The 14,650-nt window shown below is 40.2% G+C and overlaps 1 protein-coding gene across 5 annotated transcripts in view; it reads right to left on the bottom strand.

Moving 5' to 3' along the window:
- TNRC6C (trinucleotide repeat containing adaptor 6C) overlaps positions 1-14,650 on the bottom strand; it is a 146,492-nt gene that overhangs the window by 96,083 nt on the left and 35,759 nt on the right. For all 5 annotated transcript variants that reach the window (XM_058166277.1, XM_058166276.1, XM_058166281.1 and 2 more), the window contains exon 3: positions 8,080-8,101. In XM_058166277.1, the coding sequence (XP_058022260.1) occupies positions 8,080-8,101 (22 nt within the window). The remainder of the gene's footprint in view (positions 1-8,079; positions 8,102-14,650) is intronic.

Genomic DNA, 14,650 nt, shown 5'->3' with positions numbered 1-14,650 from the left:
TTTGTATTAAGCAGCAATATAACTAACAAGTCATCAGCATTTGTTACAGCTTTGCTTATATCAAGTTATGATAGGAAGTGAAAAACATGATTTCAGGGAAGTCATCCATTCTACACTATTATTGACTTAAATGTAAACAGTTTCTAGAAGTATTACTATTTGTAATTGGACCAAGTAGAATAAAAATCCTAATTTATGAAGCAGAACCCAAAATAAGGATACAAATAAAAGTAGGTATTAATGGTTCCATTTCTGGATGAACTATAGATATAAGCAAAGAAGTATTAGCTGCTAAAATGTAGTAGTAGTCCTCTAAACAGACTGAACTCATGAATCACCGGTATTTGGTTCAAAGCAGTCATCAAAAAAGACATTCTGAATATTAAGAAGTATTCAGCAGCAACCGAAGGATTATAAACAATTCAGATTTTCCCAGAATCACAGAAAGATGCAAGATATGGAAAAGATATGGAGGAAAAGGTACAATGCCCTAATATAGCTTATCATCCTGACAATGGGACTGCACACTGGAGCCTTCTTTATGAATAATCGAAAAGAAGAACAATTTGCAAACAGCAGAGGGAGCACTCAATACTCTTAGTCTGATAACTGTTTCTATGGAGTTTGGTATTGCTCAAAGGGAAAATGTAGTGAATCTTTTATTAAAAGTACAGAATAAGTAGATTCTAATCCTCTAGGTTTTTCTCTTAAAAAATCAATTTTTCCAAATATGTTTTGAGGTCCGTTAATCCTTTAATTTTTATTACCTACCTGAATATCTCTGTAAACCTGAAATTTCCCTCAAGCATAAGAATATCTTCCCCTTATTTTTCAATAGTTTTATTTTGGCTATAATTCTGCTGGTTACACTGAGCAGGAATATTACCAGGAATGGTGAGAGGAAAGTTCAATTACGTTTTAAATGCCTGCATTTCAACAGATTTTTTTTCCAGAGCAAAAGTATTGAAATAGCTGGAAGAAAATGCGGCATCAGATGATTCAGGAAAAACAATTTTGTGATAATCATCATCTTATCATGATTATTAAATTTACAATATATGCTGCCCAACTTTTTATGCTCTGGCACATAAAAATATTTTATATGACAATATAAAATTAAGTCTCTTAGCTGAGTTTGACATTTCAACTACTGACGATTTAACAGATATATCCATGTAAATTTATTTGCAACAGTATTTAACTAATTTGGCTTTGCCTTCTTCTGGAATGCTTTTTCAATTTCCCAGCCTGTATCACTGATATTCTCTGGAGAAGTCTTTTTTTCCCCCTCTTCCATTTAATCATGCCGATTTTCTGAGACTGCCTGGAGAAGTCACTGCAGTTTTCTTGGCAAGGCTTTTCAGAAGTAGGAAAAAAAAGTGAAGAGTTGTCCTATCCAAGTGCTAAATAGGATCAGCTTTCAAGCTTAGACAAGGCCAACCAGGTGCTGCCATCTGCTGAGATTATGATGTTGGTAAAAAGCAAATAAATCAGTGCCAATAGAAGTGTAACATATAAAACGTCATGTCTAGCGACTGAAATTGATAACACAAAAAATACAGCCTCTGGTATTAAGACTGTCCTAGAAAATCAGGAAGGAAATGATACATACTAAAGGACAGAACCATCTGATATTCCTCATGAAGATCATATTGCATAAAATGTGCAATGGAAGTATATAATCTATTTAGAAATACTTCTGATATTATGACAATCAGCTGAGACCACTGTTAAGAATAGCTTGAGACTATTAGTGAACAAAGATTTGATAGCCATACTTCAAATAAGATTTATCTATTTAATTTTTTATAGCTGCCCATCTCAACTGCATCATTCTGTGAGGCGTACATTTCTTAAAACAATAAAAACATTTTAAAATAATGCAAACAATGCAAAAATAGGTAGATACAGCAGCCAAGGCAATTATCCAATTTAACAGTAAAGCCAAGAAATGGGGCCCTGAACACATTCAGAATCCTGACAATAAGTTTTTAGAAAACAACAAATTCTAAACATTTAGAAGTTAAAATATAACAAAAATAATAAACATGATAGAAAGAGATGGAGAGAGAAACAAAGAAACAAAAGAAAGCAGAAGGTCCTGGAGCTTTTTATGGAAAAACAAAGTAACAATCCTTGTAGGATTATGCCTACAGTAGGTAAAATATCTTCATGTCTTGCATTCAGAGTGATAATAAATTAAAGGAACCAGAAGCCTTTACTGTGTTTTTTTTCAGTCAGAGTTATACACAGATGAATAGCATGAATTTTATGCTAAGTGGAGGAAAAAGAAGGCTGGATACAGCAAAATCATCTTGGAAAATGGAGGAGTATTACTGCATCCAGTTTACCATCTGGCAAAGAAACGGCATGTCTGTTGAATTTTGATTGGCCTGTGATTTTCACCAATTCCTCCCTCCTACTGAAGCCCTGTGCATCATATCTGCACTGTTGCTGGCATAGTACAAATTGAAAAAAACAGGGGAACAAGATTCAGGATCTAAAGTCTGAGCAATAGTTGACCAACTGATACACAATTTGAATAAGTGCTGAAACAAAATATGTGTTTTGGGTTCATTCTGGATGATGCATTGGGTTCAGCATGAAGATGCTGAAAGTGTGGAGAAGATGGATTGATTATATTCAAAACAAATATCAGACCAAGAAGTACCAAATAGCTTATGAATGAATAGAAAGTAAAAATTGTATTTGTATATTTTTCTTTATGTAAAAGGGGAGTTAGGGCTCTAGGGGAGGGATGCGAGTTTATGGATAGTTAGCGTATTCTAGTTTATGATTATTAGATGTTATACCCTGTATTTTGCTCTGGGAGGTCGGGGGGTTGGGTGGAGGGTGGAGGGAGGGGGAGGGGAAGGGAGGCATTTGTGGAAATTTTCTGTAAAACTTTTTAATAAAAAAAAAAAGATGCTGAAAGTGGCACAAGGGAGGAATTTAGCTTATCTACATAATATTTTAGAGGGACGTGGTTGCTCAGTGGCTAAGATGCTGAGCATGTCAATCGAAAGGTTGGCAGTTCAACGGTTCGAAATCCTAGTGCCATGTAACGGGATGAGCTCCCGTTACTTGTCCCAGCTTCTGCCAACCTAGCAGTTCGAAAGCATGTAAAAATGCAAGTAGAAAAATAGGGACCACCTATGGTGGGAAAGTAACAGCGTTCCGTGCACCTTTGGCATTTAGACATGCCGGCCACATGACCATGGAGACGTCTTCGGACAGTGCTGGCTTTTCGGTTTTGAAACGGAGATTAGCACTGCCCCCTAGTCGGGAACGACTACACATATGTGTGAGGGGAACCTTTACCTTTACCTACATAGTATTTGTTTCTCAGCTTCTCTCTAGATTATAAATTTGTGTTGAGGACTTGGCAGTTAAATTACAAGCCATGTCCTTGGAAGCAGTCATGTCTTTTGGATTTCAAAATAACTGGTAGCTTAATGATGAGAAATGATTCCAAAAGTAGAATAAGTAATGGGGGCACTGAGGCCAAGCCTCACTGAAGTAAGTGATACATATAAAAGTTATCAGAGGCATACAAAAAGCACTGCTGAAAATAATTCCTTCTGTCTTATTTTGTAAGTTTTTGGCTACCGGAACAAGAATCAATCAGATAAAGAAGCAAGTAAGGGAAAGTGTGCTACCTTACTGAATTGAAGAAATATCTGTGTCACAATAATTAAATGTAAAATTAAATATACCACACAATTCAATAAAAACAAGTACCATAAGCAGTAACATGAGATAGAAGAAAAACAGTGGGGGGAAGGGAGATAAAAGAATGTGCTTAAATGTTGGATATTTTTCAAAATGCTACTGAAGTGATAATAATTATAAGAGACTGGATGGAGCTCGGAGAACTAATAGTGATATGCTTCCATTTCCCGGCACCTGTGGTATATGATAGGTATATGAGAGTCAGTTTGGTGTAGTAATTAAGGGTTAACCAGATACCAGAAAACCATGAGTTCTAGTCCCACTTTAGGCATGAAGCCAATTTGGTACATTGGGCCAGTCCCTTTGTCTCTCAGCCCAGGAAGGCGGCAATGGCAAACCACTTCCAAAAACCTTACAAAGAAAACTTCAGGAATTAGTCCAGGCAATTGTCAAGAATCAACATTGACTCAAAAGCAAGCAAGCAACCAAACAAACATAGATAAATAGATATGGCACATCTGTTTTTAGTTGAATTACGAGCAACAGATCTGCAACTAAAATCTTTATTGTAGTCTTTGGTCCAAAAAGCAGATATTAGATACTGGTATTAGAAAATAAATATTAATTAATGAATGATATTTCAGAAGAAGCCCAGTAAGCCAATGATGGGCAAATGCAAATCTGCTGAAATATATTTTACTGCTAAGCTAATTTAGGAAGTCCAAAACAAGTTGTGGGACCTGAATAGTTAGTCTGTCTTCCAAGTAAAGGCAGTGGCAAAGGGCCTGCCACTTATTTCACCATCTCATGATATAGGGCTAACCTGCCCTGAATATGATCTTTCAATATTCAAAGCAGATGAATTTCAAAAAGTCCACAAAAGGCAAGACTGAAGAATTAGATTTGTAAGTATATTAATTGTATTCCTTCAATGAATAGTTCTACAACAATACCCACTATTTTAGAGGAAAGTTAAAAAGAACTCAATAAATTTACTTTTCAGTAGACATATATAGAACAATATTTTTATTGAAGGGTTTCTGCATGTGTTTTGGGCTTCTTCAAGCCTAAACACACAGGATTTTCCCCTATACTGAATGCTCCCTCTTGTTTTTACCTTTTGACGTATCTACAGTCTCATAACATAACATAACATAACATCAGAGTTGGAAGGGACCTTGGAGGCCTTCTAGTCCAACCCCCTGCCCAGGCAGGAAACCCTATACCATCTCAGTCAGTCTCATCGGCATTCAACAATGGGATTTATTGTTAAAGACAGTAATGCTGATTTCTGAATTTAAAATCAATCAGGAAGTACTAAAATGCTATCTGTGATATATGATGTGCAGTGGTGGGTTTCTACCGGTTCGCCCTGGTTCGGGCAACCGGTAGCAGCGACAAGAGGCTCCACCCACCCACCTGGATGTCATCATGAATGCTCTGCATATACACAGAAGCGCCGCGCATGAGCGAAGGAAAAACACATGCACACTCACAGTTCCAAACCGGTAGCGAAGGTAAGTGAAAACCACTACCGATGATGTGCCCATCTTCACACTCTGGTTAATAAATTCTAGCTCCATACCAAAAATAGTATTTTAAAACTAATTAAGATGCAAAAGAAAGTGATCAGTAAAGAATAGGAAGGAAAAAAGCAAAAAAGTGCATGAAGAAATTATATAGGAATTTTAGGTTATCAGGAATATTTTAGCAAAAGCACATATTTAATTTAAGTAATAGCACGAAGATAGCATGTACAAGTAGTCCTTGACTTACGCCCACAATTTAACTCAAAATTTCTGTTATTAAACAAGACAGCTGTTAAGTGAGTTTTGCCCTATTTTACTTTCTTTCTTGCCATAGCCGTTAAGAGAATTACTGCAGTTGTTAAGTTAATAGCATGGTTGTTAAGTGACTCTGGTGTCCCCTTTGACTTTGCTTGTCAGAAGGTCACAAAAGATGATCACATAACTCCAGGACACTGCAACGTTTATAAATACATGCCAGTTTTGATCATGTTGACCATGGGGATGCTGCAACTGTCGTAAGTGTGAAAAATGGTTGTAAGTTACTTATTTCAGTGCCATTGTAAATTCAAACAATCATTAAACAAATGGTTGTAAATCAAGGACTGCCTGTGGTTAGCAGTTCAGATGATTATAAACAAAGATTAAAAAGTTTGATAGACATTAAATATGTCAGCAGCTATTAGTAGAAACATCTATGAATTGAGCCTCATGTTGAAGGGTCTGGAATTACCAGAAATGTGTTTTAATCTTCACGGAATGGCTATTATCTTCAAAGTCTTTTTGCAAGCTTTTAAGCACTGGCCACACTATATTATGTCAAATATAATCTTTATTACGGTAGTTAGATTACAGATACAGAGGCCTCTGCCTCTTTTCCCCAAAAGATTTATCTCTAAAAACATACCACTTATTTTTATTTGGTGGTTTGTTCATGCTATCATGAATGTAAATGCTTCACTGTAAACCAGTGATGACAAACCTTTTCAGCGCCAAGTGCCCAAATCGGAACATGCATGTACGCACTCATGCACATGCACCGGAGCCCCAGAAACTCGAAGATCAGCTGGCTCACCTGATCTTCTGGTTTCCATCATACATGGTCTTCGCATGCACTGGAGCCCCAGAAACCCGAAGACCAGCTGGCCGGTGCACATCCGCACGCCGGAAACCAGAAGAGCAGATGGCGACGGCATGTGTGCCCACAGAGAGGGCTCTCCATGCCACCTCTGGCATATGTGCCATAGGTTCACCATCATGGCTATAAACCATCCCCCTCTTGTTTGAAGTTTGATTTATTTATTCAAATGAACAGTGGTGTTCTGTCTTTCATGGATGCTTACAAATGATGTCCATTAGATGTTTTAGAATAAAATAAAAGGAAAAATCCCAACTTGACAACTCAATTGTCCATGAATCTTTTCACAAGGAAAGGAAGTGGGGAGATATTCTTTTAGCACATTAACAACTCCAGTGCATACACTTGCTATGCAAGGTCTACTTGCTCAAAATGACTTCTTCATATTCCCTTCATGTTCTGAAAATTCCTGTTTATCTTTTCAGTTTACTATAGTATTGCTTAGTCCTAATCACAATTTGAATTTCTGATATGAAGCAATGTTCTTTATGCCATATAAATGTTACATTTTGCATTTTTACAGGATTATGTAAAGTGCAAAACATACAGAATCTCCATATAGGACACAGAATTTGCTATTCCACTTTATAAAAACAGATGTGGGGACTAGGTGCATATGTAAGAATCATGGGGAATGTTTCTTTACATTTACATTAAAATAATATCTAAACAGTAGTGGAACTTTAAAATTTAAAAACAACCTTCTTTTTTGCTTTTTGGACATGGCATTTTTTTGGACAAATCACAGCATCTCAGCTATCGTGGTGTGGATGAAGGATGAAGCAAATTTATCTCAAATCCAGTTCAGACCTTCCTATGTGATAATCTATCATTCTGATTGACAATCTGTGTCACAAATTAAACTTGGGAAGCTCTCCACACAGTTGACAGAAAACCCAATTTTCTTGATTTATTTGCAGTAGCAATGTTTATCTCAATCCAAAGGCAATGGAACATGAAGGAAAAGGAATCTGCTTATTATGTCTAAACTAAATCTATGTCTCTGAGCTATGACAGGGCTAGATATACTCTAAAGCAACATATTTAGCACAAACAACAACAAAATGGTTTAGGCAGTATCTCAAAATTTCAAAATCCAGTGTTTTAACTAATAATTATTATTTCAGAATAACAAGAATCAGCCGATTACCTTGCTATTTTAATTGGGCCCAAATACTAGAAAAAAATTCCAAGACAATGCTTGAATGCTTTACCATCTGTTTTTTTAGATGTAGATTTAATACTGTAGTGACCTTTTTAATGAATGCAGTTTCTCCCTGTGGGTTCTAAAACTACTAAAATGAATGAGCTTATTATCCATTGTTATTTTTAAGAGTTACAAGAAATGACTTAGTTTTACATTTTTACTGTCTTTTTTTGGACATGAAAATGATAGTTATGTTCTTTTCCTGTTATTAGATAAGTAAGGTAATAAAACAATAATAAAATCAACAAAAATTATTGCAATTTTGCTATCATCTATATATATTGACTATATATTCTGTGTCCATATTTCATACAGTTTAAGTATTGTATTGCTAGGATGGAACTGCTATAAAGTTACCAACTTGCTTACGAACTCAATTAAAATCAGTACCAGGGTTAATTTGCAGCCCCTTTGTAATCACAAATTGAATAATACTATGAAACATACTCTTGTCATATTATATACTATACCGTGTTCTTGCTATAATAGTCATGGAAACAATTTAAATCAATATATATATATATATATTCAATTACCTTTGGTTTTTTGTTCAGCAGCCTGAAAGACAAAAAACAACAAAATGATCAGTTAAACCCACTTAATCTTTCCCCTGGTACAACTGACAAAGCGAGGAAAACCTGTGGCTTAGAGGTTAATACATCTGCCTAATATGCAAGCAAGCCCAAGTTCAAATCCCATGAAGGGTATAGCTAGCTGATGAGAACTAAATAACTTGAAATAGATCTATACTAGTTTCCCTTTATTACTTTGTCAGTAAATATAAATTTCACACTATATATACATATATATAGAGAGAGAATTTTTACTGTTAGTGGCTTTTGAACCCTTATAATATATAGAAATGGGATTTCTCTGTTGGTAATGTAACTATAGAAGTGCTTTCAGAACCAATTTAGTGTCATGAGGACAAGCAAAATTTAATGTTGTTGACTCTTGACTCTCTAGCTTAGTGGTATACAAACTTGAATTTTTTAAAAACCTTCAAGTGTAAACTTCACAAGCCCGAGAATTAAGCAATTCAAAAACATCAGGTTGCACATCTTCCCTCCACCACATATATTTAATTCATAACTTCATTAAAAAAGCATAGGCTCAAAACATTTTTGTTACAAATAATGAAAGCAACACAGTAAACACAAGGTAATTTATACTGGCTCTAGTTTATAGTGATCAAAGTAACTTTGCTTTGCCACCAGAAAATATTGAATATACAGTACAAATGCTAAAGTGACATATTATGAAATATGACACTTCAATATATTTACATTGAACTCTTCAAATTAATTACACATGTATTTGAATAATTATACAAATTAAATTATAAAAAGAATGTAGACTATCAATGATTTATTTAGTCTGGGTAATGAAATATGCACATTAGTAGGTATACACATGTCCATATGTATACACCTACATACGAAGTATAGTTTACAACCACTCTAGGACGAAAGGATATAACTACTTAAGTGCCTTAAGTACCTCATGAATGTTTGAATCAATAAGTGATATTAAACATATTAATATTATAATCTGCATGATTCAGATAGTTTTAAATACACAAAGAACTTTAATGTATTCAGAGTTCTGGATTCCCTTTGCTGCTTTAAACATCTCAAAATCATTATTATTGTAAATAGAACAACATCCTAAGAGAAGTCTGTTGTCTTCTCTCTACCTATCTTAAGGCTGTTTTAAATATTTGATTTTATCATGCCTTCTGAGGTAAGATCTGTTGTTACTCAATCATCCAACCTCCACAAGCCACCTGGCACAGTCAGGTCTTTAGGCCCTTACGAAAGGATAAGAGGGTTGGGGCAACCTCATATCGGGGGTAAAAATGTTCCAGAGGGCAGGAGCAACAGCAGAGAAGACCCTCATCCTAGACCCCACCAGCTGGAATAATCGAGCTGACAGGACCCACAGCATGCCTCTTCTGCTGGCACAAATGGGATGGGGTGAGACAATCCCATCCCTCAAAATGATAGAAGGGTCTTGGCAAAATCTTTGCAGCATGTTAAATAATGGAATAAAGCTTGCTATTATAAAGAGCAATATTTTTAAAAGAGTAAGAAATTATTAATCCTTGCTTTTAATAAAAAGCAATCCCTATAAAATTTTAAGTTATTGCCATGGTCCCTTCAGGCAAAACTTCCTTAGAAAGGGGAAAGAAGGAGATGGAGAGAGAATGAATATGAACTGGGAAAAATGTCTCAAAAATTGATCAAGTAGTGTTCATGTCCAGCTCTGAGATGCTAATGGACTCATTCCCAAGTGCTTCTGACAATTCAATATTTAACTCTGATCCCAACATAAACACACAGACTTCAATTGTTGGACTTACCTGAACGTTCGTTCTGTGTGCAGCGGGAGAGTCCAAGCAATTGATTATCATCGTCTGATTGGCCAGAGACTGAGTTGGAATTTGTTTAGCCATACCTCTTCCGCCCGGCTGAGCTCCAGCTTTTCGACAAAGACTTGGATCTGGAGAGGACATAGCCAGGATGATGAATTCATCCACCCCTGGACATTGGACCCATATAGAAACAGGGCGGGGTTGGACTCTCCCACAGTGCACATAGAATGAACATTCAGGTAAGTCCAACGTTCCTTCTCCTGTGCGCTGCTTGGAGAGTCCAAGCAATGGGATATACCCAAGCTAATTATCCCGAGGGCAGGAAATGGGTCCCCTCGACTAGAAGAACCTGCTGTAGAACTCTTCTCCTGAATGCCGCTTCAGCCAAGGCAAACTTGTCCAATTTGTAATTCCTGATAAATGGTGAAGGAAAGGCCTAAGTTGCCGCCCTACAAATCTCCTGGACAGAAGCTTGTATAGCCCAAGTGGCCGTGGTGGCTATGCTCCTGGTTGAGTGTGCCATGATGTTGCCTGGCGCAGGTCTGGCCTGATGCTCATAGGCCAAGCAATGCACGCCTTTAGCAATCACCCGATGGTGGATAGAGTTACCTTTTTACCCATGGACCTGGGTTGAAATGAAACAAATAATGATTCAGTCCTCCTGAACGATGCTGTTCTGCTGATGTATTTGCGAAGGGCCGTGCATACACCTAAGGAATGCCATAATCGTTCCCTGGGATGCCTGGGATTCAGACAAAAATCCGGTAAAATGACCTTCTGGGCCCTTATGAAACAAGGTATTGATTTTGGGAATGAATGTTGGATCCAATCTGAGAATGACTCTGTCTGGATGAAAAATGCACAAGTCCTTTTGCACAGAAAGGGCTGCCAGGTCAGAAATTTGCCTAGCAGATGTGATTGCTATAAGAAAGGCAAACTTAAAGGTCAATAGTTTAAGACTGGCGGACCTCAGTGGCTTGAATGGAGGAGACGTGAGTGCCTGCAAAACTAGTGAAAGATCCTAAATGGAGTATCTGTGGACAGGTGGGGGCTGTAGATTGGACACCCATTTCAGAAAGCTACGTACCCTCAGATGTTGTGAGCAGATTGTCGTTCCATCACAGTTCAGGATAATTGCCAAGGCAGCTACTTCTCTGCGGAGGGTATTAGTGGACAATCCTTTATCAAGTCCCACCTGAAGGAAGTCCAAAACATTTGGAACAGATGCGAATGTGGGGACTAACTTCCCCTTGGTGCACCATCGACAGAAGAATGTCTATGTGGCTTCATCTATTCTGTTCGTTGACGGACGTCGAGAAGCCTGAATAGTACAGATGACTTTCCCTGAGAAATGGTCCCTCTTTAGGATCTCTTGTTCAAGTGCCAGACAGCCCAACTGGAGCCACTGAGGCTCTGGCTGTAGAACCACCCCCTGGTTGAGGGAGATCCTGTCTGGGGGTAACCTCCAGGGGTGAGAGATGGATAGGTTCACCAGGTTCACAAACCATACTCACCTGGGCCAGTGGGGTGCCATGAGGAGGAGCTCCGCTCCTTCCTCCAAGATCTTTCTGATGACCCTCGATATGAGAGGGGTCGGAGGAAAGGCATAAAACAGGCCCAGAGGCCATGGGCAGCAGACAGCGTTGGTCCCCTCGGCTGCCTATGTCTGGAACCTGGAAAAGAATCTTACTAGTTGTGAGTTCGTTGGGCTGGCAAATAGGTCTACACCAGTGGTGAAATCCAATTTTTTTTTTACTACTGGTTCTGTGGGCACGGCTTGGTGGGTGTGGTGTGGCTTGGTGGGCATGGCAGGGGAAGACTACTGCAAAATCTCCATTCCCGCCCCACTCCAGGAGAAGGATACTATAAAATCCCCATTCCCTCCCCACTCCTGGGGGAAGGATATTGCAAAATCTCCATTCCCACCCCACTCTGTGGTCAGCCAGAGGTGGTATTTGCCGGTTCTCTGAACTGCTCAAAATTTCCACTACCGGTTCTCCAAAACCTGTCAAAACCAGCTGGATTTCACCCTGGTCTACATATGGGTGGCTGAATTTGGCTGACAGTTGGTGAAACAGGTCTGGGTTCAGGTGCCATTCAGACTGATCGATGGTTGCCATGATCAACCAGTCCACTTGTGTGTTGCATACCCCAGAGATGTGTTCTCTTGCAGGGAAAGGTGTGTCTCCACCCACGGGCCTGAATCCTCTGCTTCATGCATCAGGATCCTGGAGCATGTGCCACCCTGTCGGTTCACGTGTGCTTTCGCTGTTACATTGTTCATCAATAGTAACACGTGATGACCCGACAGCAACTGTTGGAAATGGCGGAGCGCCAGATGCACCGCTCTTAGTTCCAGCCAATTGATGTTGTTTAGGAGTTCCTCCGGAGACCACCGACCCTGGCTCACTCGGGATTGCAGGTGAGTGTCCCAGCTGAACAGGCTGGCATCTGAGGTCAGAACTAGACAAGTGGGCTCCTTGAATAGACAATCCTTCTCCATGGCTGCCGACGTCCACCACTCAAAGGATCTGAGCACCTTCCATGGAACCTGATCCGTGTTTTGGAGTTGCTGAGCCTGGATCTTTGACTTGGTACCAGTAGCCATTGCAGGGCCCTGGCAGGCAATCGTGCCCAAGGGAATATCACCAGACAGGAGATCATCTTTCCTAATGACTGGGAAAGAAGCGCCAATGGCACTAATTGTAGGGATTTGACCTGTTCCACTATGGCTCTTATGCTGGATCAATGTACTTGGGAGAGGAAGACTCGACACCTCTCGGTATTGATCCTTGCTCCCAAATGAATCAGGATGTCATTTGGCTCTTCTCCAGATTCACAGAAAAACCATGCTTGGACCATGATTTGAAGGTCCTGTCTCACCTGCAGCGGGGATGACGACTGAATCAATATGTCATCCAGATAACATTGTATTGTGATGGGTGTTACCCAAAGGTGAGCCGCCACCACATCCAATAGTTTGTTGAAGATCCTGGGGGCTGAAGAGAGGCCAAAGGGAAGGGCCCTATATTGGAAGTGAAACCCTGCGTAGCAAAACCTGAGAAACCTTCTGTGGAATGGTCTGATGGGGACATGGAGGTAAGCCTCCTTGAGATCTATTAATGTTAAGAGATCTCCCTGTCTGATGCAACCCAGGATGGAATGCAGGGACTGCATTTTGAAGCGTTTGTACCTTATGTGTACATGTAGCTTCTTTAGATCTAAGATGGCTCTGCTTCCCCCTGATTTCTTTTGGACCAGAAAGAGGATGGAATAGAAGCCGAGACCCTGCTGCTTTGCCTGTACCGGTTCTATGGCGTGTATGGCCAGCAGGTGCTGGATCTCGGCCTCCATCAGGTGTCCCTGGGCACCGAGCATCAGATGAACCTTCTTGGGGGATTGGAGCAGAACTCTAAAGTGAGCCCGAGCCTCATTGTTTACAATGTTCAAATGACAGTAGTCATTTCCTGCCATCAGCTGGCAAACCTCCCTAGACGGCCACCAATGGGGACCTTGGATAGACAGTCACTTTGTCCGACAGTAGGGTCGGCTGCCGGCTCCCCGAAAGGGTCGTCTGGTCTGCAGCTGTCTGGCCCTATTTCGAAAGGATGATATGTCCTGTGAGCGGTCCATACCCTGAGGATATGTCCTCTGATAGGCAGGGACGTTAAACCCAGGCTCAGGAGCCCGAAAGGACTGCCTGCGATAGAAAGGGGTAGTCCTTCTTTCCGCTCTCCTGTAGATGTGAGGAAGAGTTTTCCTCGTCTTTGCCTTCCACTTGGATAGGGTCTAAAACCTCCCCAAAGAGATTGCCTCCCTTACAGGAAGCAGACACCAGTCTCCATTTAGATTTCATGTCGGTTTGCCAATGCTGAAGCCATAAAAGGCACCTGGAGGTGACATTAGATGTCAACGCCCTCAAGGCAAACTTCACCGCATTGAGGGTCACATCTGCCAAATACTTGGCTGCTACCATCAGTTTATTAATATCCTGATGCAGCCTGGGTCCTCGGGGGGTGCTTGGGCCTGCATTTGACAAAGCCATATTAGTGATGTCCTAGTGAAAAAGGATGATCGAATCACCCAGGTTGCTGTCTGGTGGGTCTTATGAGCAAATAGCTCTGCCTTCCTGTCCTCGGTCTTTAAGCCCTCTGCCGAGTCAGAGGGAAGGATGTTAGCTGTTGCCAGATTGGTCAGTGGAACATCCACAGTTGGTAATTTCAGGAGCTCCTCTAGATCCTGCTCTACAGTATATATCTTTCTGTCCATCCCACTGGGAGCCTGGGCTGATTCCACTGCCTTTGGTTGACGTTAAAAAAACCTTAGGAGAAGGGCTCTATGAAGGGCAGTAGGGTCTTGAGGATCCATGGAACCCTCAGACTGCCCACTGACTACCCCCATGTTGCTGTTGTTTTGGCCTTGAATAATAAGGTCTTGAAAAAGTTGGGACAAAAAAGGCCAGTGAACACTGGCTTGTCTGGGGTGATACCTTCACTTTCAGAAAGGTCATATTCCCCCAGATCTTCCTCACCCATGAGCAAAATATCGCTGTGATGGGAGGATAGTGGGGAGTGAGGCTCCTGGAGATAGCCAATCAGGCTGCCCTTGAGGGTGTAGAACCACTGAACTGGAAGGGCCCAATGACAATGGACCCAAGAAACATCTTTGAAGGAGGGCTGCGTCAATGCCCTGTGAAATGGTTTGTGTAATAATGTTGCAAAGCTCCTGAGACA

Source organism: Ahaetulla prasina, chromosome 2 (genome assembly GCF_028640845.1).
Source record: "Ahaetulla prasina isolate Xishuangbanna chromosome 2, ASM2864084v1, whole genome shotgun sequence".
Classification (NCBI taxonomy): Eukaryota; Metazoa; Chordata; class Lepidosauria; order Squamata; family Colubridae; genus Ahaetulla; species Ahaetulla prasina.
Note: the sequence above shows the minus strand (reverse complement) of the source record. Positions and strands in the feature narration are given on the sequence as shown.